The 26257-nt window shown below is 39.5% G+C and overlaps 1 protein-coding gene across 5 annotated transcripts in view; it reads right to left on the bottom strand.

The window, feature by feature from the left end:
* Window positions 1-999: 999 nt before the first annotated feature.
* Window positions 1000-26257, bottom strand: part of BCL9 (BCL9 transcription coactivator) — a 130048-nt gene continuing 104790 nt past the window's right edge. For all 5 annotated transcript variants that reach the window (XM_039333763.1, XM_039333761.1, XM_039333765.1 and 2 more), the window contains 5 exons: window positions 22514-22703; window positions 18554-18650; window positions 15954-18189; window positions 8640-8900; window positions 1000-3096 (listed from right to left, as the gene is read on the bottom strand). In XM_039333763.1, the coding sequence (XP_039189697.1) occupies window positions 1994-3096; window positions 8640-8900; window positions 15954-18189; window positions 18554-18650; window positions 22514-22703 (3887 nt within the window). In that variant the 3' untranslated portion in view covers window positions 1000-1993. The remainder of the gene's footprint in view (window positions 3097-8639; window positions 8901-15953; window positions 18190-18553; window positions 18651-22513; window positions 22704-26257) is intronic.

Here is a 26257-nt window from a genome sequence, read left to right as displayed (position 1 = left end):
TTGAAGCTCTCTGGGCTTGGTTGCTTTCTTAACTAATGTTTCATTTCCCAAACTAGATAACATCAGTGATGGTAGCAAGTGGGGTTCGCTCTCAATTTATATTTTAGTGGCTTGCCCCTCACCAACACTGACAGGCAGTTGTTTCAAATGGTTAGAGGAGCCGAAACTTCCTGAAAGAAGAACACAATTTGAGAGGTTTGCCAACTTAGGTGTTTGGCATCATAGAATTGGAAAGGTCCTTCAAGGTCTTCTAATCCACCCTGCTGCCCCAGTGCAGGCATCATCAAGCCATCTCAAAAATAATTGCCCAATTTTTTGCTTAAAAACCTTCAGCTCAAGGAGGCAGAGTAACTCTTATGTCAGAAAATTGTACCTTATTGTGAGTTTGGATTTCTGTAAGGATTCTTGTCCTATCCTTGGGCACTGGTAAATAAATCCACACCTCTTCCCTATAGCAGCCTTTCAAATACTGGAAGACTATTGCTGCTGCTTAGTTTTCACTTCTCTAGGCTGAACATTCCTAGTTCCTTTAATAGATCTTTGTAGGATTTAAAGTTCAAATCTCTCTTTGCTTTCAAACAATCTTTGTTTCTTTGTAGGGATTCCAATACATTTTTCCTTCCGTGTCGATATATTAAAGACCATGCACTGTATTTAATTTGTACCAAGCAGAGGCTGCTTTGTCAGTTTGTTTGCTTAGGCAAGCTTAATTGCTTCTGTTTGCTTAGGAATTCACTGGAAAGTTCAATGAATTCGTAAGTTTTTGCATGCCATGGTAGCTCTTCAAGAACCTTTTGAGGCCACAATATTGTTTCTGTTACTTTGCATGGTAAACTGGTCTATAGTTTTAAGATGAAATATGTATTTTAAATAAATCTTTACTCAAGTTAGTAACTATTCCAGAAGTACAAAAACTTTACTATACAAAGCAAATTTGTAAATAAGTGAAAATACAAGGCAGCTATAGACTGTAGCGGAATATTATGAAACTGATTCATATTTTTTTTTTTGTAAGAAACAATATATTTTATTTTTCTGACACCACAGCCCTGGCAAGTGGTTTTGTACCAAATTTAATGGAGGTTACACAGAACGTTTTACGCTGGGGACAAAGAAAAAAAGCCACAAAAAAGTCAGGATAACTTTTAGTGTCTGTTCCACTCCCACATTAATGTCACGGGGGGGGGGGAGGAGGCAGGGGTGCTGAGAAAATAAGAAATAGTAAGACTACTTTCAAGTGTAACAGTGTCCAAGTCCAGCCTCTTCCTGAAAGTGGTACACTCTCAGCACAAGAAGGGGCTCTCCTAGATATGCTCCCCAAAATAATACAATGTATTGCAGCTGCCAGAGGAGGAGACAGTAAAGGGGTGGGAGGGAGAGACAAAGTGCTGGACAGCACTCATAATCTGAAAAATATGTCCTTAACTTATTTTTTTTTAAGTTTACCCCCCTCACTGAACTTCAGTTCCTTTTGTGCTTTTCATTAATACTCTGCTCTGAGGTTGTAGTTTGGTTTTTCTATAGATTGAGTTGAAGGAAAATAGTCCAAAGTTCTGAAGATGGATTTTCCACCTAAAAGTAAACAGCCTTTCACCCCCAAGACTAAAGTCTCTGCTAAAATCCCTTTTACAATATAGTACAGTACACAAAAATAATCCCCAAAGATAAGTGAGTCCTGGGAGAAGCCAGTCCGAAGGACGTAAACATACAGAGAATGGTGCAACTCGTGACAAATGGCAATTCTCAAAATACAGCTACAGATTTTCAAAGCAGGTGCCATCACAGGATATCCAAGTACACAAAAATAATTTTTAAAAAATAAATTTTAAAAAAACAACCTGTTAAAATGAATTCATTTGTTTTCAGGAAATTCCATACATTCGAGATTTTCCAAAGCATCCTCTGGTCTGTTTTCACCTATTGCATGATCAAACTGTGCTCCTGGAATCTCATCTCAACAAGGATTGGAACAATCCAGTCTTTATGTAGCAGCTTAAAACATTAAATTCCCTGGATTTCCAGGGCCTTGGCTAAATCCTCCCATTCCTACATCAGCAGCCATGCCCCTTGGCCTCATCTGTGGAGGAATCATGATGTTCTGTTGAGGTGCTATCATGCCCTGCATTGACATCATCATACCAGGTGAACCTACAGGTCCTGGATGGCTGTATAGCCCAGCAGCCGCTCGATCCTTGCCTGGAATCATGCCTACTGGGTTGCTCATTAGAGTGGGTTGGCCAGGCATTGCCGTTTGTGCTGGTGACATCATCCGGTGGTGAGGTCCCATCATTCCTTGTTGAAGAAAGGCAGGGGGTCTCATAGGATTATGGCCTGGCATTGAGGATGCTGTGCCAAGAGGAATATCAGGTGTTCCACCAGGGCCTCCCATACCAGGTAATGCCAGCCCCATTCTTGGATTCTGTTCTCCCATCATTCCCTGCATATGAGAATAGCCAGGCCCAACATTCTGTGGCTGTTTGCGGCCTGGTACTTCTCCACGAGGGAAATACTGTAATGTCTGGCTTGGCTTCTCGGATGGAATTATCCTGGACAGATCAAATTCTGGTATTCCAGTGGCTCCAGGACGAATCACTTCTTGTAGCTCTGGATCAGAAAAAACTGAAGGCATACTGTTTCCTAGAACTGTAAAAGAGTCTGGTCCCCCTGGACCTCCAGACTTACAAAGTGCTGGATCGGTTGAACTTTGGGGCATGCTGGTGGGTCGCCCCAGAGGTCCTTCCCCATGGAAGCTCATTCCAGCTGGGAAGTTGCCTTGTCCTCCACCAGGACCATTATGAGGAAATGGCACTTGCTGGGGAGGAGATTGTACTGGAGGAAATCCCTGTGGGAAGCCCAGCCGTCCTTGAGGTACCATTGGTGGGTCTTGGGAACCATGGCCCATCATTGGATTGTGTGACATCAAACCAGGTCCTACAGGAACCCCATGAGGAGGTATATTGGCTCCCATAGCATTCGGAGAGGGCAACTGATTACTATGAGTTAGTGGCTGTGTCATTCCCATTGGGCTAAGAGTTGCCATTGAGCCTGCTTGGTTGGGACCAGAAAGACGAGGATTCTGGGGATTAATGCCCATTCCTGGAGAAAACAAGGGAAAAGCACATTAGAACAAAATAAGTAAAAACATAAAATCATTTAATAGACACAAAACCACTTTTCTTCATTACTATATTATAGAGTTTCATGCAGGATATTTCTATATACCCAGTTTTTCAAATATTTGTTTCTTCCATATTATCTATTATTAGAGAAACATTTCTCTCCTAAGGAAAACACAGATGTAGAAAACACAAATATAGAAAAACATAGATGTAGATCCATATTGATCATGCTCACAACGGTCTAAATCAGGGGTGTCAAACTGCCGGCCTGTGGGCCGGACGCATCATCCGGAAGCTGCGCCCACCCCATTGCCGGCATTAGCAAAACCATCCCGATACGTTGCGCGACGTCGTGTGACGTCGCGAGTTTGACATGTCTGGTCTAAATGATTGAATTTTTTAAACTTTGGCTTCTCTGCCAAAGCAAGGATGCTACACTATAAGGGATTCTAAGGCATAAAATCTAGGCTATATATCACTTACACAAAACCAGTATTTTCAATACCACTTACAATCTCATCAGTATTTTCACAGGAGAAACCCAAACTCAATACATTTCAGAAAATATCAATACAATAATTAAATTATGCTCTAGAAATAAATGTAATGTTTCTCATACTGTTTCAGGAAGCTATAACAATTACAAGCAAAATTTCCTAAAGTAACATAAATAAGAAATCCAGACAGCTACAGCCAACCTGCTGTTGTATTGTTTTTTTTCTAAGCATTAATAACCATTGGGGGTTTCTGGATGAACCAAGATATAAGTAAAATTTAATGACTATAGATTTTGAGCTGAAACTGTTATTCAAGATTTGAACCAATTTGATCTGATAAGCAAAATTCAACAATAAACTATAATGGGAAAATACAGGATGAAAACAGGTATAGACCTCCAGAACAGTATTTCTTAAAAGTATGTTCCTCAGAAAACCATTCTTCTGAAAACAACGTGCAGGTATGCTACATAAGCATGCTTGATCCTAAGCATATAGCCTGAAGTAGCATCCAACTTCTGCTTGTGCCTACAATGTTCTTACTCCCGAGATTTATCCTTTCTTGTTTTACAGATAATTGTCTATCTCCATTACGCACCTCAGCTCCTTTCTCATTGCTGAGCCCAGACTTGAGTTGTATGCCTTGCTTTGCTATGGATAGTTTGGTTGGTGAGCCATCACCTTCTAGGGGATGTTCAATAAAAAAATATCCCGTGTATATAAAGGAAAGGTGGAGCTGCTAGCTATGCTTTAAACATTATGGCTTAACTCACCTGCCAGGAACAAGATATAAACACTATACAATGAATAAGATGGGAAATCCAGCAAAACAACACATAAAAACCCATCCAACAAAGGGCTTTATCCAGCCTAGCCTAGAAACACAGGAGATGTACATAGCACCTCATATACTGCTGATAAAATAGCTGGAAAGATTTCAAAAAGCCATGTTCTCTTGGTTTCGCTAATTTGCTCTTTCAAGTTCTACAGAATGCTGGGCAGAGATTAGATAAAGGAACTTGGAACTTTCTTCATCAGCAGAATAACTTTCTAAAAACCAAACAGAATTGGATCAAGTTTTTGTTTGGGAGAAACCAACAACAACAAAATGTTCAAAATTGGGCCAGATCAGCTAGAAACTGTAGAGAGAAAAAATTCAGAAACTGGACAGCAATCAAGAGTGGAAAGAATTATGGAAAAAAAATACTCTATTCTTTCTCTATCTTGCCTAGTCTTTCCAACCCAGTATGATATAGGTAGTCCTTGGCTAATAACTTAACTCATTCAGCGACTGTTCAAAATGATGACACCAATGAAAATAAAGATTTATGACTTGTCCTTGACTTACGACTCCTGCAGCATTCCTGCATCACATGATTGTGACTTGAGTACTTGTCAATTGGTACTAATTTAGGACAGTCATAGCTTCTCTCTCTCCTTTCCTGTCATCAGAGTGGAGTGTATGCCAGTTTGGTCTAATCGTTAAGGCACCAGGCTAGAAACCAGGAAACTCTGAGATCTAATCCCATTTCAGGCATGAAAGCCAGCTAAGTGACTTTGGGCTAGTCACTTTCTCTCAGCCCAATTCACCTCAGGGTTGTTGTTTTGGGGAAAATAGGAGGAGGAAGGAGTACTAAGTACATTCAGTGCCTTGAGTTATTTATAAAAATATAAAGTTGGGATAAAAACATCTAAAAAATGCTCTCTGTTTTCCAATGTGATGTACTCATGCACACACGGCATGAGGGAAGAGAAGAAACATACACACAGAAATATACCATATTACTTTATCACTAGGAGAAAATACAGATGCCTCCTATAGCCACTGCCAGTAAAAGGGTTGGAAAAATTCCAGATGATGCTCTGCATGCTTTTCCTGGCCTTATCTTTAAAAGAAAGGAGCATAGGATAAAAAATTAATCCTGCAGATTTTGATCAGACAAGTTTGTAATAAGTTCTGGAGCATAATTTTTAATAGTCACCAGCACCAGATTCCAAATTTCTCCATAGAGCTTATAAAAACTGCTGAAACAATGCTGGAAAACTCTCAACTTATATATAAAACTCTTCTAAAATTGTTTTAAAGAATAAAATCTTACAACAGTTTAATAATCTCACTCTCAAGAATGCCTTGTTTTTCTAGATCAGACATGTCAAACACGGGCCGGATGCGGCCCGCGAAGCCATCCTGGAAACAGTGAGGGAACGGCCCCCGCTGCCTTGGCCTTGGCCGGCCAGGAGCCAATATACAATTTTGTGGTGGCCATCTATGCTGAAACGCATTCAATCTTAGCTCCACAAGGCTGACTAGAAACACCGAGGAACCAGCCCCTGCTGTGTCGGCCCCGTCCCCTGGGTGCATGCTGGGGAGGTGTCACCCTTTGTGATGGAATGAAGAAATGGACCATGCCTTGGCGCTTGCCCCGGTTCCACCCCCTTCTGCCAGAGACCCTCAGATCTGTCCCACTCCTGCCCATGCTCCCACAGGCACCCTTGATGCGAACAATGTAGAGCTGGCCATGCCCACCCATGCCCACCCAATGTAGAGCTGGCACCCACCCTGGCCACACCCACCCGGTCCCCCAAGGGCAACCGCAATGCTGATGCGGCCCTCAATGAAATTGAGTTTGACAACCCCTGTTCTAGATGCATAAGCCTAGCTATTGGCAAAGCAAATTCTTCTATAAAAAATGTGCTTGTACGCTGCAACTTAATTTCTAGTGACATATTTTTCAGACTTTTTAAAATCTGAATTATATAGAAAATAGTCCAACAGCAAGGATGCCGTCTCAAACTCACTCAGGCAATGAAAAGAATTCATTCAGAACCAGATAAGACATACACATTACAAACAGAGAAAAAGTTTTTTTAAAAAAAATAGGTATGATTGAAGGACACTAAAAGTGCTAATGCATGCCAGACAGGCAGTACAGAGACCGATAGGCACTACAATACATGTAGTGAGAAGTGAACTAGAGTAAGGATAAAAGATTCAAGCCTATAGAAGAAAATGCAAACTATATAAGGAAGACAAACAGAATAAATCTGAATTATTTTTCTTCTTCCAAGCAAATCTGCCTACACAAATTCCAGCTAAAAACTGACACACAAAAAGCAGGATGCACTTCAGTATTCCTATTTTCAGAAATAATACAATCTTTCTTATATATCAAAGAACCTTCACACTTTCAACTTTCATAGCCTTACCTCAATCCCTTTTTACCTCAAGTCTGAGGAAATAGACAAAAATGATTGAAAATCTCTGGTCAGAAAATCCATTATTTGAATGCTCTCCAAAGTATTCTGAAACTTTCACTTGATACTTTTGATAAATTTGAACATTTGATTCAATGATTTAATTCAGTCTAATCTCCAAATCAAGTTACTTATTTAAAGTTCTGCACAACCTTATTAGCAACACTAGTCTCTCTGAACCACCAGGCTTTAAATATTTTTTTAAAAAAGTTTGGATTCTACCATTGACACTCACCAGGCTGGACATTTAAAAAAAACACACATTTGGAGTCTACCAGTTCACTGTCAGCAGATCATATACAAACAGAAGCAATTCAACACCATTGTTACCCTAGCCAAGAGTAGCTCACCAATTAAGAACAAGGGGCCTAATACTCTGTTGGTCTCAGAGAAACTAAAAGAAAAGAAAAGAAAAGAAAAGCCTCTCTTTCATTGGCAAATGTCAATATTCATAAAATCTCCATCAATAGATTACTGAACAACCATGGTACACCTGTTAGGATTTCAAGGAAAAAGACATCACCATCAAAAAAGAACACTGATAACCATCTACAGATTGTAATGGGCAATGGCTATAAGGATAAGTAGAACAATGGTTCTCAACCTGTGGTCCACAGACTTCTGGGGGGGCTGCAGTGTCATCACAGGGTGTCCTCGTAGGATTGAAGAAATGTTATGATTTGAATCTTGAGTTAAATCTTGGGGTCCGTCGTCATAAAAGATATTTAAAGGGAGTTCATAGTGAAGAAAAGATTGAGAACCACTAAGCTAAAAGGTTACTGAAGAGTATTCATGGATAGATGAAACCAAAATAGAAGCTTTGGCTTATGAAAAGCATTTTGTTTGGAATTGTACCAGCAAATTCTACAGGAAAATGTCACAGTAGCTGTCCATTAATAGAAGCTCAAGAAAAAGTTGGCTATGCAGCAAAACAACCCAAGCATACAAGTCATCCAAACAAATAGCGAATAAAGCAAAATAAAGTTACAGTATTTGGGAATGGCCAAATCACAAAGTCTGATTTTCATCCCACAGAAATATTGTGGAAGGTTTGTAAGTGGGCATTTCATGAAAGGAATCCCACAAAAATCCCTGAGTTGTTTTGTAAGGAGGAATGGGCTGAAATTCCTCCAAGTCAATACGCAAGACAGTTAATGGAAATGTTTAGTTCCAACTATTGCTGCCCACGAGACACATCAGTTACAGAAAAATATATTTGCCATACACAAATATATCACTTTTACTTTTCTCAGTGAACAAATGAACAAGCAAAATGTTTTTGACCCATTTGTTTAACTGGATTTTCTTTATCTAGTTTGACGACTTATGTGGATCTATATATGTATGCAGAAATACTAAAAATTCCAAATGTTCATAACCCTTTACTGTATAATTTAAAGCAACCTGGAAGTCACAGTGCTCCATTTTAAATATAAAGAAATATATTCAGAGAAGTACTGATGGTAGAAAAGTAAGGCAGAAAAAGAAAGGGCCAGTAAGGGGAAAGCCCTTGCATATATGCTTATAAGGAGAGTGTCCCACGAAACATATTATTAAAATACCCCTAGTATATGCCTTTTACTACACTCACTGTGAATTCATGTCTGGCTAATCATAGTCAATTCTTTGCTCTCAAACCACACTTTTTATTGTTATAACCTTAGTGAGCAAAATCCACAAATTCATATATTTTCCCACATCATAATTGTATTTTTATTTATATTATCTCGAGGCAGAACTGTATGTGATCAGGATTCTTGCTATTTACCTGAAAGATTGTTAATTGATGGTAAATTTGGGGAACGTGCTGGAGGAGAGTCATCATCTGATGAGGCTACAGTCTTGATAGCATCATGATAGAGCGGTGTTGAACTGGGCATAGCAAACTTGGACATCCGGGACATCATAATAGAAAGAGGATTTTGAGACAGGGTAGGTTCTGGAGGAATTGTATAAGGACTGCTGGAAGGAAGATTTCCAGAAAGAGTCACAGGAACATTCTGACTAACTGTTGAAGGCGGTGCACCACCTGGAAACAAATACATACAAGTTAATAAAAAAAAAATTTTTTTTAAAGTACATTGCTTAATAAACTTTATTAGAAATATATGCATTGCCAAAAGTTCCTGGGTTCTAACTTAGAAGCTCCTGCAGCCATTTGAAATTACTTAATAACATTTTTGTTTGTTCTAATCTTGCTTTATCATATAGAATTTCCCCTCAGCAGAAAAAGGCATTCCTCATCACTTCTATTGCTAGATCTTTTAAACTGAACATGCGAGGGATGAACTTAGAATCTGCTATATGCAAGGCGCACGATCTTCCATTGAGCTATTATCAGGAAAACTGTTCTACAATTTGTCTACCAAAAAACAACTGAAACAATAGTCATTCTCTCCAAAGGCCATCCTTTGGACACACTGTGTTTCAGAATAAATGATTATAGGAGACTACAAGATCTAACTATTCAAGGCTAATTAAGCTTTAAAGTGTTCTAGAATTCTGATGATGGATAGAGAAAGATGCTGTAATTTAATTTAATTGACCTTTAGCTAATTTGTAAAAATAGGATCTTCCCAATATTAGCCCATCAATCTTCAAATTAAAAAAGGACATAACCCTTGAAGAGACATATTCTGTCCTTGTTGCTTGTTTTGTTTTTTGTGATAGCTAGGTTTGTCTTCAACACAGTCATACCGAGTCTATGAGTGCCTAAATGAAAGGAAGAAAGATGGGCTACGTCTCAGCTTTTCATGATATTTTTGTTACAAGAAATGCACCATAAGAATCAAGAATTATATTATATATATGTACTACATAGGATTATGCAGCAGTTTGAAAGCAAGCATTTATCTATTAAATTTGTTTGCTGCCCATCTCACAACAAGGTGGCATTAATGAATATGGTGGTAGTAGTCACCATCTGTTTTGGTAAGTCAGGGCAAGAGGTATTGTACTTGTAGGTGGCTCTGGAAGAAAATGAATGCTTACAAAATACCACTTTCACAATCTTCTCTATTTTAATTAAACATTTATTTTGAATATTAGTTACCTTACCAGCGGAAATTCCAATGCAAGCATTACAGTTCCTTTTCGGAGGACATGGGAAGTAAAGCCGAACAAGCAGGAAGCACTTCAAAGTTCACACGCTGTTATAAACTATTTTTAATGCAAAAGGCTAACTAGCTTGTAATTTTTCTCTAATATTCTAATTTGATAGTAATTAGTGATCATAGCAAAAAATTCTAGACAAAATTGTTTTAGAATTTAAACCACATCCTGTATATATAGTAAAGCACTATATTTTAATAACTCTAGAATTAAATCTGGTTAGTATTCAGATATGACAAATAAAAGGATAAGGACTATGTGTTGGTTGAAAACATTACTACCGTCAGATTAATAATTAGAAAGTGAACCTTATTTCAGAGGGTGACTTTTGAATTTCAGAAATAACTTCTAATTCACATTCAAATGAAATCTGAGCATTTTGCTTCATCAAAGAGGTATACCATCAAATAGCTATTTGCAGAAAGTTATAAAAGCTTAAGCATAAAGGGAAAATAGGCGAGCTAAAGACATCAATGCAGCTTTTTTGCCATGTTAGTAGTAAAAGAAAGAAAGAAAAACTGCTTGTATAATGTCAGATAGTAACAGGTGATAAGAAAAGGCATGACTCCTGATTTCCTTTGAGTCTTCTCCCCAAAGGGAATTGTGTTTAAATGGAATGAAACAGAAAAGACAATGTGACACTCAAGATATATGGGTAGAGAACCCCTGATTACTATAAATTAGTTAAATCTGTAGAACCAGGTCAATCACATCTATGAATCTTGAAAAAGCTTGCTGATATCATTCCAAAGTCCCCCTGCCTGAAACATATAGTCCCAGATGACTAGAAAAGGGCAAATCTTCAAAAGAGAAAAACAGAAGTACATCCCTGATAACTACAGATGAGCTGGCTTAACTCTGATATTAGACAAAAGTCTTTATTAATTTCACTTTGCGAGCATTGGGAATACAATGGCTGCTTAACAGAAGCCAACATGGGTTTATCATGAACAAACCATGCTAAATCAACATGATCTCCTTTTTGTTAGGGTGACCAGCTTAAGTGATTGTGGTAGTGCAGTGGGCGTAGTACCTTGACTTAAACATTTGACATGGTCTCCCAGGAAATTCTAGCAGAGAAGATGCAAAAATGCAGGCTGTGCCATACTACACTAGCCGGATATACATCTAAATGAACAATATTTCCCAGTAAGTATACATCAGTGATACAATTATTTAGATGAGAAGCTAGAAGGTCACCAAATGTGCAGGTTACAAAAGATAAGAGAGACTTCTTAAAGAATACCTAAATTCAGAAATATTTTGACAAACTGGAAAAATGGGCAGAAATAAAGAATATAGCAACATCAACTTCAAAAAGGGCAAATGCAAAGTAACATATTTGGGTAAGAAAAAAACAGAAATATGAATATAAGATTGGATAACCACACTGGGCCTCAATACATATGAGAAGGATCTGGATGTCTTGGAGGATCACATATTGGACAAGAGCTAACACTGTGTTGCTGCTACGAACAACCACCACCATCAAATGCAATCAGACTACAATAACAAAAATGTAATTTCAGGATCAATTTCTGTAATTTTATCTTCATCCTACTACTTCTAGTATATAGCATCCAATTCTGGGCTCTGAATTTTTGTAAGAACATTGATAAACTTAAGGATGTCAAGAGGAAACCAATCAAGATTAGAAGAATCCCAGAAAAAGGAACAGTTGGAAAAATATACTACTATTTACTGCTGTTTATTAGAGGAGAAGATTTCCATTGAGAAATGGTGGCTTCTCCTTCATCAGCAATATCTGAACAGAGCAGAAACATAGAAAACTAACAGCAGAAAAAGATCTAGTGGTCCATCAAGTTTGCCCTTTTGAGATTTTATTTTTTAATTTTTTTGTCAGATGATGAATATGTATTTATCCCAAGCATGTTTAAACTCAGTTACTGATGATTGACCCATCACCTCCATTGGAAATTGGTTCCAAGTTTCCACTCCTCTTTCCGTGAAGTAATACTTTCTAGGGTTATTTTTGAACTTCATTTCTGTTGGTTTGAGGTTATGCCCCGGGCTCTTGATTTTTGCTTAACACTGAAAATACTGCCTTCTACAACCTTATTAACATTGTTGATATATTTAAAGGTTCCCTATTTCCCTTCTGTCCTCCAGGTTGTGCATATTCAGTTCCTCCAATCTCTCCTGATATGTGTTCGTCTCTGGATTAGTTCAATCTTATCAATATTTTAAATATCAGGAGGTCACCAGAACTGAACATAGTATTCCAAATGGGGTGTGACTAAAGCCCTATATAGAGGTATTAGGACAGTGGTGGTGAACCTAGGGCACGCATGTCAGAGGCGGCACTCAGAGCCCTCTCTGTGGGCATGCGCACCATGCCCTGGAGATGGCAACCGTCCCTCTTCAACCAGCCGCCTGCTAACTCACCAAGGTCCCACGTGGCCAGATGCATTCCAGCATAGCTGGTTTCCCTCGCCCCCCCCCCCCTCGTCCCATCCCTCCTGGCCTCGCATGCTCTCCTTTTCCTGGGTATGACCCACTGCATCACCTCCTCAGCTGTCGGTTGTCCATCCAGCTCAGAGGCGGCTTCTCTGAACTGCTGGTGGCGGGCTGCGGAGCCCCAGAGTTCACCAGTCGAGGGGCCAGCAGGCTGTGGCTGCTGATTGACAATGTCAGCCTCCATGCGCTTGCTGGCCTCTGTGTGCGGGGGCCAATGGTGTCAGGCAGCAGCCGCCCTGGCCCCTGCCTCTCCTCACCCCACTGGACGAGCCTCCTGCCCACCGCCCCACCTGCCAGAGACCCCCTGGATGTCCCCCAACCCTGCCTGACCCCCACAGGCGTCCCCACCTTGGCCCACCCAGTCTGCCATGACCACAGCCACGCCCACCCAGTGGGCCACACCCACCTGGCACCCGGCGATAAATAAGTGGGTTTTGGGTTGCAGTTTGGGAACTCCATCTCTAAAATCACTGGATTAGGACTTCTTTTTCCCCACTAGTGATGCATTCCAGAATTTTGTTTGCTTTCATAGCCGCCTGCCCACACTGCTTACTTGTTATACAGTCATCTGCTATGGGTGTACCTAAATCCTTTTCTTCTATTGTTCTGTTCAATACCGTACCCTATTCTGGCAGAGTATTCTTTTTCGCTAAGTGCATGATCTTACATTTAGAAACATTGAACTGCAGTTTTCACATTTTTTGATCAATTTTTCAGCAATGCCAAATCATTTGCCTTGTTACAAATATCCCTAGGAACGTCAACTCTATTATACACCTTTGTGTGTCATACACAGTGCTTTTTTTCTTTAAAAAAAAAAAAGGTGCCAGAACTCACACACTTCATACAACCTGCCTTGCTTACCCTACAAGGTTCCATCCAAAAAAGGTGCCGGAACTTCGTTCTGGGAGTTCTATGAGAAAAAAAGCCCTGGTCATACATGAAGGAATTCATTTTCTACACTGGGCAGGGGATTGAACTAGATGGTCTCCAAGAACTTCTCCTACACTTACATTCCATAATTTTATAAAACTTTATTCCCTTTCCTGGGTTACTTAAATAAAGTGGAAAGTGTTTAGGAGTTGGAAAGATCTATGTACGGCTGTGGTCTCACCTTTTTCATGTTGAAGATTGATAGGAAACTAGCAACACTTTCATAAATTTAAAAAAGTTTGACCACTACTCAAGTAAAAATTCTGCTGGCTTCAGAAGTACAAGAGATCCCTGCTATTAACAAAATCAGATCACTGCTCCATTGCAATGATTTCTCTGAAACACTAGAGGACAGTGTACCCAAATAATTGTCTTGGTTGCCTTCCTAATTCCTGGAATAACATGATTTCATAGACTGAATTGCTCCCAAGGCTGGATCTATCAAACAACTGCATGCAAACATTGCACATTTGAGACTTGTTTTATTACAACCTTACAGGGTGAGAATAGTCTGTTGCCTTTAACCCAGGGGTACCCAATCCCTGATCCACGGACCAGTACCAGGCTGTGGCATGCCAGCAACTGGCCCTCACAAACAAGGAAAGTCCCATCCGCGAGATGCAGGCAGCACACAAAAGCACGCACCCTCCGGTCCGCAGAAAAACCTCTCTCCACAAAACCGGTCCCTGGTGCCCAAAAGGTTGGGGCCTCTGCTTTAAACTATAAGTCTGGAAGATTAAATGGCACTTACAATTCTTCAGGGAAAATAAAGCCATGTGACTCAAGACCAAGGAATTCCATTTTGTGGAATGGTAAAATCCATGAAAATTTCAACTGCCATTTCTCTGACAATTCACAATAGCCAAATCTAAACTAAGTTCCATGTGAATGTATAGTGAGAGCGAGCATTTGTGTGAAATCTCTAAAATCCACTAAAATACAGAGAGTTTACCAAATGGTGGTTACTATCCAAACACCCACACCTGAAGCCCTTATAAACTGAAGAGCACTGAAACAGACATCCCCTAAACGCCACTGAAGATGTTACCTAGCCTGGTAATGAAACATTTGGAAACCAACCCACAAGTTCACCCTCATATTACACCATATCATCATTTATTTTACACCATATCATCATTTATTTTACAAAAAGAAAGCCAAAATGGAGAAGTCATGTGTGAAAAAACGAAGTTATATCCTTACTGCTTCCACACGTATGCAGGGGCTAAATAGCAGCCAGGTGCTGCTAATCAAGTACTCTTGATCAATTGATCATCAGCAAGTGTGACTACCGGTACCTCTATAAAAGCTGAAGTTTTAGAAGTTTGCTGGTCTCTAGCATTGAGGTGTGTGTTAACAGATTGACAAAGAGGAAAGACCTTAGCAACGATCTTGTTGCTGCTCATAAATCTGGGAAGGGTGTTAGGCCATTTCTGAACAATTTAAAGTCCATCATTCTACAGTGAGGAAGATCATTCACAAGTGGAACATTCAAGACAGTTGCCAATCTTCCCAGCAAATTCACCCCAAGATCAGATCGTGCAAATATTCAGAAAAATTGCCCCCCCAAAAATCAAGAGTTACATCTCAGACTTACAAGAATCAGTTAGCATGTTAAATGGTGAAGTTCATGACAGTATAATTAGAAAAATACTGAACAAGTATGGTTTGTTTGGAAAGGTTGTCAGGAGAAAGCCTTCTCTCTAAAAAGAAGATGACAGCACAGCTTTGATTTGCGAAGTTGCATCTGAACAAATCACAACACTGTTCTTTGGACAGATGATACCAAAATGAAGATGTTTGGCCATAATGCACAGTGCCATGTTTGGTGAAAACCAAACACAGAAAATGAGCACAAACATCTCACATCAAGCACAGTGGTGGAGAGGTAATGATTTGGGCTTGTTTTGCAGCCTCAGGACCTGGGCACTTTTCAGTCATTGAGACGAACATGAACTCCACTGTACCCAAAGTATTCTAGAGGCAAACACGAGGACATCTGTCTAACAGCTAAAGACTGGCTGACACAGGGTCATGCAACAGAACAATGACCCAAAGCACACCAGCAAATCTACAATAGAATGGCTGAAAAAAAAAAAGAATCAAGGTGTTGCATGGCCCAGTCAAAGTCCAGACCTCAACCCAATTGGCAGGATCTTAAGAGAGCTGTTCATAAATAAGTGCCCACAAACCTCAATGAACTGAAAAGAAACTGTGAAGAAGAGTGGGCCAAAATTCCTCCACAAAGATGTGAGAGACTGATAAAGTCATACATGGTGTAATATATCATGTGTTGTTCATCTGAGATTGTATTTACCTACTTTTAAGAACTGCTAAAGACCAGATGATTTTTACTATGTCCTGATACATAAAACCATAGAACTCAAACAGTGTACTTTCTGTTTCACATAACTGTATGTTCACAACTAAATTCTCAAGAGAAACAAATTGACCTGCTCAACTGCTGAGCAATTGTTTACTAGTATGAGAGCAAAACAATCTAGAAACAAGCAAGGGACACTACTGATCAAAAAGACGTAAGAAAAAAAATAAGCCTGACCTGATTCAACATTTCCCATCATGGCTGGTGAAGACATAGCAAGAGATGCTTTGTGGTTTGGTGGGATTCCAGGGCTCTGCAATGGGGGCTTTGGAGATGAAGTCCATCCAGGAGAAGGTGCAGGGAGGGATGGAGATTTGAGGTGGACCGGTGAAGCAGCAGCAGAACCCATAACTGGGGGAGATTTGATTGAAGCAGCTGCGGCTACGGTAGTTGGACCTGCAAGGATCCCTGCCAGCTGTGACGGAGTCTGGGGAGACTTGAGGTTTCCAGAAGGAGAACCCAGCATGGGAGACTGAACCTGGCGCATTGTGGGAGATTTAAGTGGATTTATGCCTGGAGAATGAACTTGGCTGGCACCAACAGAGACATCCAAGGGCTTGCGTCCAAGATTGCGTTGAACTGGAGGAGTTGTGTTGAGGCTGTTTGGGTTACTGGAGGTGTTCAGAGGTAGTGGTGGCATGTGGCTAAGACGATTGTTAGTCCTTTGGTCAGGCCCTATTTGCTCTCTATGATTCCGGAGACCAATAACTGGGCCCTGAGACATAGGATGAAAAGGTCTTGGGCCAATCCCATAGTCCTGTTGAGGATGCTCACCAAATGGCAAGGGAACCATTTTCTGCTGAGAGGGGAGCATTTCTGAGACACCTGTGCGCATCTTCATAATTTCTTCTGGACCCATTCCAGCTTCCCTCATTTTCTGAGGTAACATTGATGGATTGGAAGTCATGTTGACGTTCAGATTCACATCCCCTTTCATGCTGCTGGGGCCTATCCCAAATTCCAACTCTCTGCTAGTTGCCATCTGAGGTGGTATTCCTTTCGGAAATTCCCCCCGAGAAGGGCTCATGGGTCCCTCAACTGGCATACGTGGAAAGATGGGGTTATTGCCAGGCTCCATGTGTCTTTGAGGGGGAATCATCCGGTTCAACTCCATGCCAGGCCTAATTCCTTCTATGCTCATGCCAGAAGGAAGTCCTAGTTGTTTTTCTGCTAACTGCTGCTGGAACAAATCTTCGGCTAAACCTTGTGGATTTGGAAACCTCTCCCCTCGTCCAGGACCACTGAACACACCTGGCCCAGGAGGAAAATTGCGGCCATCTGAAATTTTTGGCACTTCATCTGGCCAAGGAACACCTGAAAGCCCAGGTCTACCTGGGGTGTTTGGGACATTGGGACCTTCTATGTCAGGGTTTATCATTCCAGAAAATCCAGGCAGTCGCATCTGACTGCTAGGTACACTGGGATGGGGGGCCATGCCTCTTGGAGGTAGTGAGTGAGGCATTGCTATGCTTTCAGGAAAGGGTTCAGGGCCTCCAGGCCCCCAGCCATCACCTGGGGTCATCTGATATGGAGGTGGGGGGCCTCTAACTAATCCTCGTGGCCCATGCTGGTGAACTATCATGTCCTGTAAGGAACACTGCTGTACAACTTGCTCTTGTTTTCTCCTTTTCTCTTCATAGAACTCCTGCTGCAATTTCAGCCAGGCTACTTGTTCAGGGGTCATGTGTTCCAGATGGTCTGGTCCTATAGGACCAGATTGTGAATTAATGGATGGTGGTCCAACTTCATCCGGTGAAAATGGCATGTCTCTGTGCCCTTGGGAACCAAATGCAGCCCCTCCTTCTGTCCGGGGTCCTGGCCCTTTACCTAAACTTTGAGATTGGGCCATCATTGCCTGTATTGGCCCTTCAGACTTCTTTTGGGAACCATCCAGAACCACAGAATTTGGCTGGGCCCCCCCAGTTTGGCCTCCAGCAAATTCTTTTTCATCTGGGAAAAGCATTCGCTGAATATCACGCAAAGTTTGTAAAGAACGTTCTCTATGCTCCAGTTGTTCCTGGGATAGCCCATCTGGATTTTCACCCATGTTTGGCGGATCTCCTCCAGATACTTGCTGGTTGGGACCTTTAGGATCTGAAGTGGAACTATTGCTCCCTTGGGAAACTGGACTAACTGCTCGATTATTGGGAGTTGAAGTTTGCCCAAATCCTTCAGCTTGTAGAGGAGTGGCATTAGCAGGACTTCCTGCAGGCATCACATTACTTTCTAGGCCAGGATTGTCTTGGTCAATAGGGCAAGAAGAGCTAGTAGATTTAGGTGCTGGTGCTGGAACTGGAATGGGAGGAGTCTGCTGCATTTTTGCATTCTGGGGAGGAGTTTGTTCTTGTGAAATAGGGAGCTGTGATGGAACTTGAGGCTTTGAATCATTTCGGAGAGGCGGAAGCTGAGTGTTCTGAAGAAAACAGAGAATTTCATATGGTTCTTGTTAAGAAGAAATTGATCAAAGATGGCTTTCACAAACATAAGATTTTATCATCTGATCTTGTTCAAGTTCTGAAGGTGAAGAATTTGTTTTGGGCTACAACATTTTTATGCAAGCCGTAAAAGCCTCCTGTTTGCCAGAACCTTCTGTCTACGTGAACCAAAACCAAAACTCACCACCCAAGTCAAGCTACAGAAAGCAAGCCTGACTCTTTTGGCAAATGAGGACAAAACTTCTCATACCTGGAAAAAATGCACGGTAATACAAATAATATAACAAATTTCTGCCCAGCTTTCTGTCTTCCATTCTCTTTTCCATTTATCAAGCTACTTACCAAGGATACACTGTTTCGTTCTGCCTTGTTGGAGATGTTCTGAATGTGAAAAGAGACAATGGTTTCTACTTGTCCCTTCAATACAGCTTCTGCAGCCCTGAGGAAAACAAAACAGATGCATCTAAGACATCATTTAGCATATTCTTCTCTGCCATAAAAATTCCAGTTCCCTTCTGTAACTGAATTCTCATTGCCCAAAAGAACAGTTGATAAATATATATATATATATAAACATGTTTTGCTTTATTTACAACTACTGCTTCAATTGAATAGATTCTAGCGGCTAATGTCAGACAAAGCAATATATACTTATAATCAAATTATTCTACAAATCCAGTGCCGTAACTTGTGTTTTTCCTCATACAGACTCTTGGCAGTTTCCCAGTCAGGTCAAGACTTCTATCACATCTTTTACTGGGCAATTCAGAACAATACTATAGTCAATGGTACTGAAGGATGATGAAAGAAGCATCAGGACAAGAGACATGTTCCCTGCATCCAATCCTGCCATAGACAGCAGCCAGTATCCATGACTAGAACTTAACAGGTGTAGATCAGGGATCCCCAACCTTGACCACTTTATGACTTGTGGACTGCTGGCTGAGGAATTCTGGGAGTTGAAGTCCACAAGTCATAAAGTGACCAAGGTTGGGAACCCCTGGTGTAGATAATCTGCTTGCTCCAAAATCCTTTCTCACAAACTTCTGTAAAAAGGAAAGGATGGTGACTAGGCAATAGTCATTTAACATGGGTGAGTTCAGGAAAGTCCTTTTAAGCAGGAGTCATACCAGCACATCTTTCAAGAAATGTCTTTAAAAGACATTTGCTGACATTCAGACTTCCTACTAGCCACACAGACCTAGATGGGATCAAGTTCACAATTGACCTTACCAAGGATTCTAATCAATTGGAGATTCACAATTTCAAGGACATCACCTTGGTCAGACTGGTTCCCAACTGAACTCTGTGCAAAAATGAGTAACTCTATCCACAAATGCCTTCACAGTAGCTCATTCCTGGTTCTGACCCAGCCTTACTCAACAAGATTCAGGTCATTTTAAAAATGCAGAATGGTAGAAGTAACAACATTTAATCTCTCTAGTCCTGTAATGATGGCTCAGAGCTAAGTTTGTATCCACATTCAATTATATTCACCTTCCCCCCCCCCATATTATCATTCTAGGTATCTTTTCTGCCATTTCATCTCAGGGAATTCCTTAAAGTACAAAGCAGAAGAAGTCATTCAGGAGCAATCCTATCAAGCATTTTTATTGTTTCAGTATTCCAAAGTTTAACTACATGCCCAACAGAACTTCCCATTCAATCATTCAAAAATTTTCATATGCTCTTTATAAGCCTGTGAGGAATTTGGAGAAACCATCTTAATTGGTCCATTCTCTATGCAGGAAATGTTGGGCCTCATTAACCCCAGAGTTATTGGAATTGACAAACTGTTAAAGGAAATGCTTTCCACCAATACGTTATCTGTTCTGAGTTGAAGACCAAATCTAACATATCTCTTTGATTAGACCCATGATAATCTCAGACCAGTCTAAGGCCATGAATTTCAGAGTCTAGCTTCATTGACAGTAGAATGGAACTCAATCAGAATCAGAAGGACAAGGGAATCAACAATCAATATACTGCTAAATGCTAGCAACTTGAACTGGAATTCAACTGTAGAACAGTAGCATTCCTAGCTTCTCCTACAAACCTTACCATACAAACAAGGCCTTACTTCCAGTCACATACAAAATAGCGCTTCTCACAAGGACTCACAGAAAATGACTGCCACTCCTCCTTCCTTGCCTAAGTATGAAGGCTAATGTAGCACCAGAAACTCAAGTGAATACATCTCAGATACAGAATACACTCATCCTTACCAATCAGTTATCAGTAATATATACCAGTATCTGTCCTCTTGTTCACAATGAGATCATGGATAGTGATAGATTTATTGCAAGTGGACCTGGCATTTGGCTTGATCCCAAGTTCTAACCATTTTGACTTAAGATTTGGGGAAGAAATCACAGAAGTAGAAAGTGGACCATAATTTTCCAATGCTGTGTAAAACTCATTTTGCCCATATCCTACCAAACTTGTCTCTTTGCTATAATTTCCCCTGACCATTCTCTTCCATCCATCTCTCATGCAGGTTGAGATTAACCTCCATATTATCTCAATCCAATGGGAAAATCTTTGTTTTCTACTTCCACTCAGAGAGTTACCACTCTTCCTCTCCTTTCCACTAATCTTTCTCTCAGCAGTTCAAGCTGCAGTACTTGAACAAAACCAGGCTGAACCAGTCCTTGCCTGGTAACTCCCATTGTTTCCCTGTGTGTCTGGTACAACCCTGGCCATACTCCTCCACTTCCTGATCCTTCCATGCTGCTTTGCCTTTGAAGTTTTTCGTGTGGTTTCTTTTGCTACATCCTCTAGCCTTCCTGCTGAATAGTGGTAAGAGTAACTCTTTATTCCTGCCACTGTATCTGCTGCTTCTCATGCTGACTGCTAATCAACCTCTGAATCCTGGCATCTGCAGATGCAAAGATTGACTGCTTCACTCACCTTGAAGACAACATTCATAATAACTGAAACCTTAATTCTTGATTTTTCAATCCATGATGGTAGGACATTCAACTGACACAACACAATTTTGGATGTGCTGGCCTTCCTCCCATTTAGAGTACAGGTCTTAAGTCTTCTTTTCACTAATTCCATTTTCTTCAGAAGTCTCCATTCTTTAGGCTTTCTTCCCTTTTCCATTTGTGCCTCCATCCTCTACCAGTTCTCTTCCTCATCCACCCACACATTCCTCAGTCACTGAAGTTCTACAATAAATGATAATCTAAACTGATACTGCCCTTCCCTGGTAGATTATCTTTTTAAATCCTGAACTGAAATATAGAGGGAGATCATCAAATATTGCACTATCATAGGTTCAGTATTTTTCGCTTTCTTACATTAAACCTATTTCAACTCAGACAAAAACATGTATCACACATATGATCTGATTGATTTATAGATAATAATTACATCAGATGTATTTATAATAGGAAGCTATGACTGGCTGTCACTTCTCCTAAGAACAATATTCAAAAAGATACATCTGGCATTATTCTACACGATGGCAATAATAAAATATGAAGATAATCCTATGTAAAGAAACCTGTGATGGAATGTGTACTGGGGGGGGGGGGGAGAGAGATCTCAATAGCACCATGGTTTCCCAGGGAGGAGCAGCACATTCCAGAGAGAAGCCCAAATTAAGAGACTGTGCAGTCCTGAGCTGAATGGAGAGAGGAAAAAGTTTAGGGTATTCCAGAATCCCTCAGGATATAGCTATAAGTTTAGAAGGTTATAGCAATTTTCTGTCCAAAAGGTATAAACAAATAAAGAATAGAATTCAACTGGATTTCACTGCCATATTCGACATTGGGCATGACAAAGACCTTAATAATTTTCCTCTACTGAATTTACAAAGGAGACTTGTCAAAGCTGTGAAAAGGGACAAAAAAAAAATGAAAAGAAATCCAGATTGCTGAAAGTAAAAGGAAAGAATATAAAATTGATTTACTTGATCAAGGTTAAAATAGATATGTTATCTCTAGTAACATTTAATGTTTTGCTGATCAGGTTTTGATGATGAGATATTAAAGATTTGTTAATAGATAAGAGATGGGATATGGGAAACAGAGATCATTTGTTGTATTTTAAGATAAGCCACTAAAATTGTTTATATTTGTTGGGACGAAGGGGGAAGTAATTTATTTATATTTTTTTCTTTGTCTTTACCATATTATTTTTTCTTCTTTTTCCATTATCTTTTCTTTTCTTTTTCTTTTCTGCAGCTTCTATATTTTTTCTTTTTATACTATTTTTTAGTTTAATTTTTTACCATTATAATTTTAATTTTTAATAAAATTATTAATAAAATTATTTAAAAATGGATCCACTTACTTGTTAGCCATGTCTGTTGAAAAAACATAGACTACTTTGGATGGAGTCTTCTGTATGCTTCCTGGTTCTGAAGTTGTAGTCTGACCATGGGAAGGTGTGGAAGACCGTGGAACTGAACTATTTGAAGGAACCATGGAGTGTGTTGTATGCGATGCATCTTGTGATTTTGTATGTTCAGCAGAACCAAGTTCTAGAGAGAAACAAGTGAAGAAAGTTCTATTTTGAAGAGTAGAATGTAGGTTTTAATTTCTTCAACAGTCCACTTTTTAATTTAAGTGAAACAGAATTTGGGGGGGGGGACTGTTCTCCATCTACAAAATAATTTATTCATGTTACTTATTAGAAGCCTTGAAGCATGGGAACATCCCAAGCAATAGGGCATCTAGCTGAAAGCTTTGGAAGAAATAACTATTTCATAAAACATTTGGGATAGGTAACACACAAAACAAGTTTCATGGTTCAGCAAACATACCAGCTGCTTCAGCTCCTTGTACTCTGCACATATATAACGAATATCATTTATAATCAACAGGATTTTAAAAAAAAAAGTTTAAGTACAAAAGAGATTCCTGGCTCACTTAAAAACTGAATACTGATATTGTGTAGGAATCAAAACTGTCCCAATATTCAGCTATTATTAAAGCAAGGAGGGTATAAAACACTGCAAAAAATTAAGTATACAACATGGTTCTTGTCTCCGGCTTACAAAGTGGCAAAATAAAGAGAATAAAGCAAGCAGGTCAATGGAGAAAATGCAGCCTCAAAATATAAAGTTCTGGTTTCCTTTACTGGTTCCTAAAGCTGTGGGGCATTTGTGTCAAAGCTTGTTTGTGTTTGTTTATTTTTATTAAATTTATTTGCCGCCCATCTCACAATTCAGGCAACTCTGAGCTGCTTACATCAGGATAAAACAAGATATAATAACAATTATAAATAAATTTATAAATTATAAAAAAATTACAAAAGCTACAAAAAAATAAAACAAACTAAAAACAAAGGTTTGGAGGAGAGAGTTCTCTGTTAGTATACCAACCCCTTCAGCCAGTAGTTTTTCCTTCAGGATCCCATGTCAGCTGGCATAGCCAGGTTTTAAGGGCTTTCCTGAAGGCTAAAAGAGGGGGCGGATCTTACCTCCTGTAGCAAGATGTTCCAAAGGGCAGAAGCTGTGGTAGAGAAAGCTATTCTCCTGAATCCCACAGCTGACACTCCTTGGCTAATGGGATCCACAGTAGGCCCCTCTGCCAGCACAAGTGAGATGGGCCAATCCCACTGGGCAAAGATGATTCCATAGTCTTAACATGCTTGTGACTAGCTGACACTTAAGCAAATTACAGGCAGTCATTGACTTACAACCATTAGTTTAGTGACCATTACACTGGCACTGAAAAAAAGTGACTTATGACTAGTTTTCACACTTAATGACCATTGCAGCAGTCCATTGTCACATGATTAAAATTTAGGAGCTTGGCAACTGGCATGTATATATATGACAGTTGCACTATCCCAGGATCTTATGATTACCATTTGCAACATTCCAGGCTGGCTTCCAACAAGCAAAATCAATGGGGGAAGCCAGATTCACTGAACAACCACATGATTCACTTAACAACTGCAGTTATTTATTTAACTGTGGCAAAAAAGGCACAAAATGGGACAAAACTCACTTAACAACTGCCTTGATTAGCAATGGAAATTTTGAGCTCAATTGGGGTTGTAAGTTGAAGACTACCTGTAATTAATTAATATTAAAAATTCAACTCATTCTAATGCATACATTATTAAAAACAGCTTTCAATATTTAAAATGGGTACAAAATTTAAAATGTTCAAATAAACCAAAAATAAGATTTATAAACAACATGTCAGCCCTTCCAGGTAAACCAGACAAGAAACATAACCAGATGAGCTAATTCAATTTTATTCTAAGGCTACCCTAGCAGAATCCTGCAAGTCTGACATTAGAAATCGCCTCTGCTCAATTTTAACCACCTGATCTATTAAAGTGGGTCTTTCCCAAGATTCTTTCTGCATATTACACAACTCTGGGGTCTCCCCTATCTTTTTTGATCATTTCCTAGGCAGCATCTCTTCACCCTGTCCCTCAAGATCATTCTCACATCCATTACACAATAAGAAAAAATTAACTAGAAACCTAATAGAAGGTAAAATCTTCTAAAATATTAATTTAAAGTGAAATACAAGTGTTTCAAGAACTTAGAAATTTACCATATATTCATAAAAATAATTCAACCTTGTCCATTTACTCTGTACATAGTTAAACATATCTTGTCTTGGTGATTCAATGTACACTATAGTTAGTACCAAGCCTCAAACAGGCAAAGTGGTTCAAAACAATGCAATCTGGAGTCATCAAAATAGAAACAACTTCCCAATGTGCGATGTAGGATGTCCTGTGTAGGACTTGAGAGAACCAGATTCAAGTCTACTGCAGTAGTTCGTTGACTTTGGGCTATTTGTTTATATTTATTTATTTATTTAGTATGGCGCCCATCTCAGCAAATAATTCTGAGTGCAGAACAACCTTAAATAAATTAAAAACAAATTCTCATCAGAGATACAAAAATTAAACTAGACAGCACCCAAGGAAAATATCACTATTAATGGTTGTTACATTATCAATTATCCCAACCTATTCTAATAGAAGGAAAAACTGGAAAAGAAAATGAGTATATGACTTCCAGGATTTAAATCTAACAAATATATATATTTGATATCGTTAAAGAAATACCCCTACACACATGAATAATATTTTAAAGAGTTGGACACTGGCCAAGCCTATTTGTACTGCAATTATAGAATTTATACTGGTTTTATGCTGCTATTATATAAATTTCCATAGCTCACACAGTTCTACAGAGGAACTGGAAGCCACCAAATAGCAATGAAAGAGCCAACAGAAAAAACATTGTTAATGGGAGTATAATTAGTCCCATCAACCAAACTTGTATTGTTTAATTACTAGGCATGCCTATCCCAAGCAGACAAATAGCATCTGAAGTCACTCAACGTACGTTATGCAGTCATTTCCTAAAGAACAATCCTTCATTTAAAAAACTCTACCAGTTAAGTTTTCTGGAGCTGGGAATTATGAGAATATAATTTACCCTATAGTAATAAAACATGTGGAAAGATCTCTCCATTAGAACTTAAGGAAACTGTAGTCTAGAATGAAAGGGGACAAGCCTTTAAGTATTCTGGCCCTATGCCCTTTAGGATTTTAAAGATCAGCACCAACATTCTTAATTGGGCTAATTGTGTGATTGCAGACTGTTATTGGTGGAGAGCAGTAACAAACAGGTTATACTGGGTTAAAAATAATTCCACACAAAAAGCTATGGGATTCGCAGGATTGAACTACTACAAATTCAGCAGCATCATTCCAGAGATAAATATAAATTCCTATAAAATGAATTTCTTACATCTGTAAAGATGTATATTAGTTCTGAATTCTGCTCCTTATGAAATGCTTATAAAATGAAGGTTTTCTCTTTAAACCTATGGAAGGAACATTCCTCCCTCACATATGCAGAAAGATAGTCCTTTCCTTTTTTGAGACAAAAGAGTCCTCTGGTAGGAAGCCACTGAGACTCTCTGCATTATGTTACTGGCCAAGAGAATCTGCCTTCCAAACAAGTATATTGAAAAAGAAAAAGACTGTTAAGAAATTTAAACATTTGTCTTGTCAGGTGTGTATGTGTGTGTGTGTGTGTGTGTGTGTGTGTGT

This window comes from Crotalus tigris, unplaced genomic scaffold, assembly GCF_016545835.1.
Source record: "Crotalus tigris isolate CLP2741 ecotype Arizona unplaced genomic scaffold, ASM1654583v1 scf7180000024508.2633422, whole genome shotgun sequence".
In the NCBI taxonomy this organism is placed as follows: domain Eukaryota; kingdom Metazoa; phylum Chordata; class Lepidosauria; order Squamata; family Viperidae; genus Crotalus; species Crotalus tigris.
Note: the sequence above shows the minus strand (reverse complement) of the source record. Positions and strands in the feature narration are given on the sequence as shown.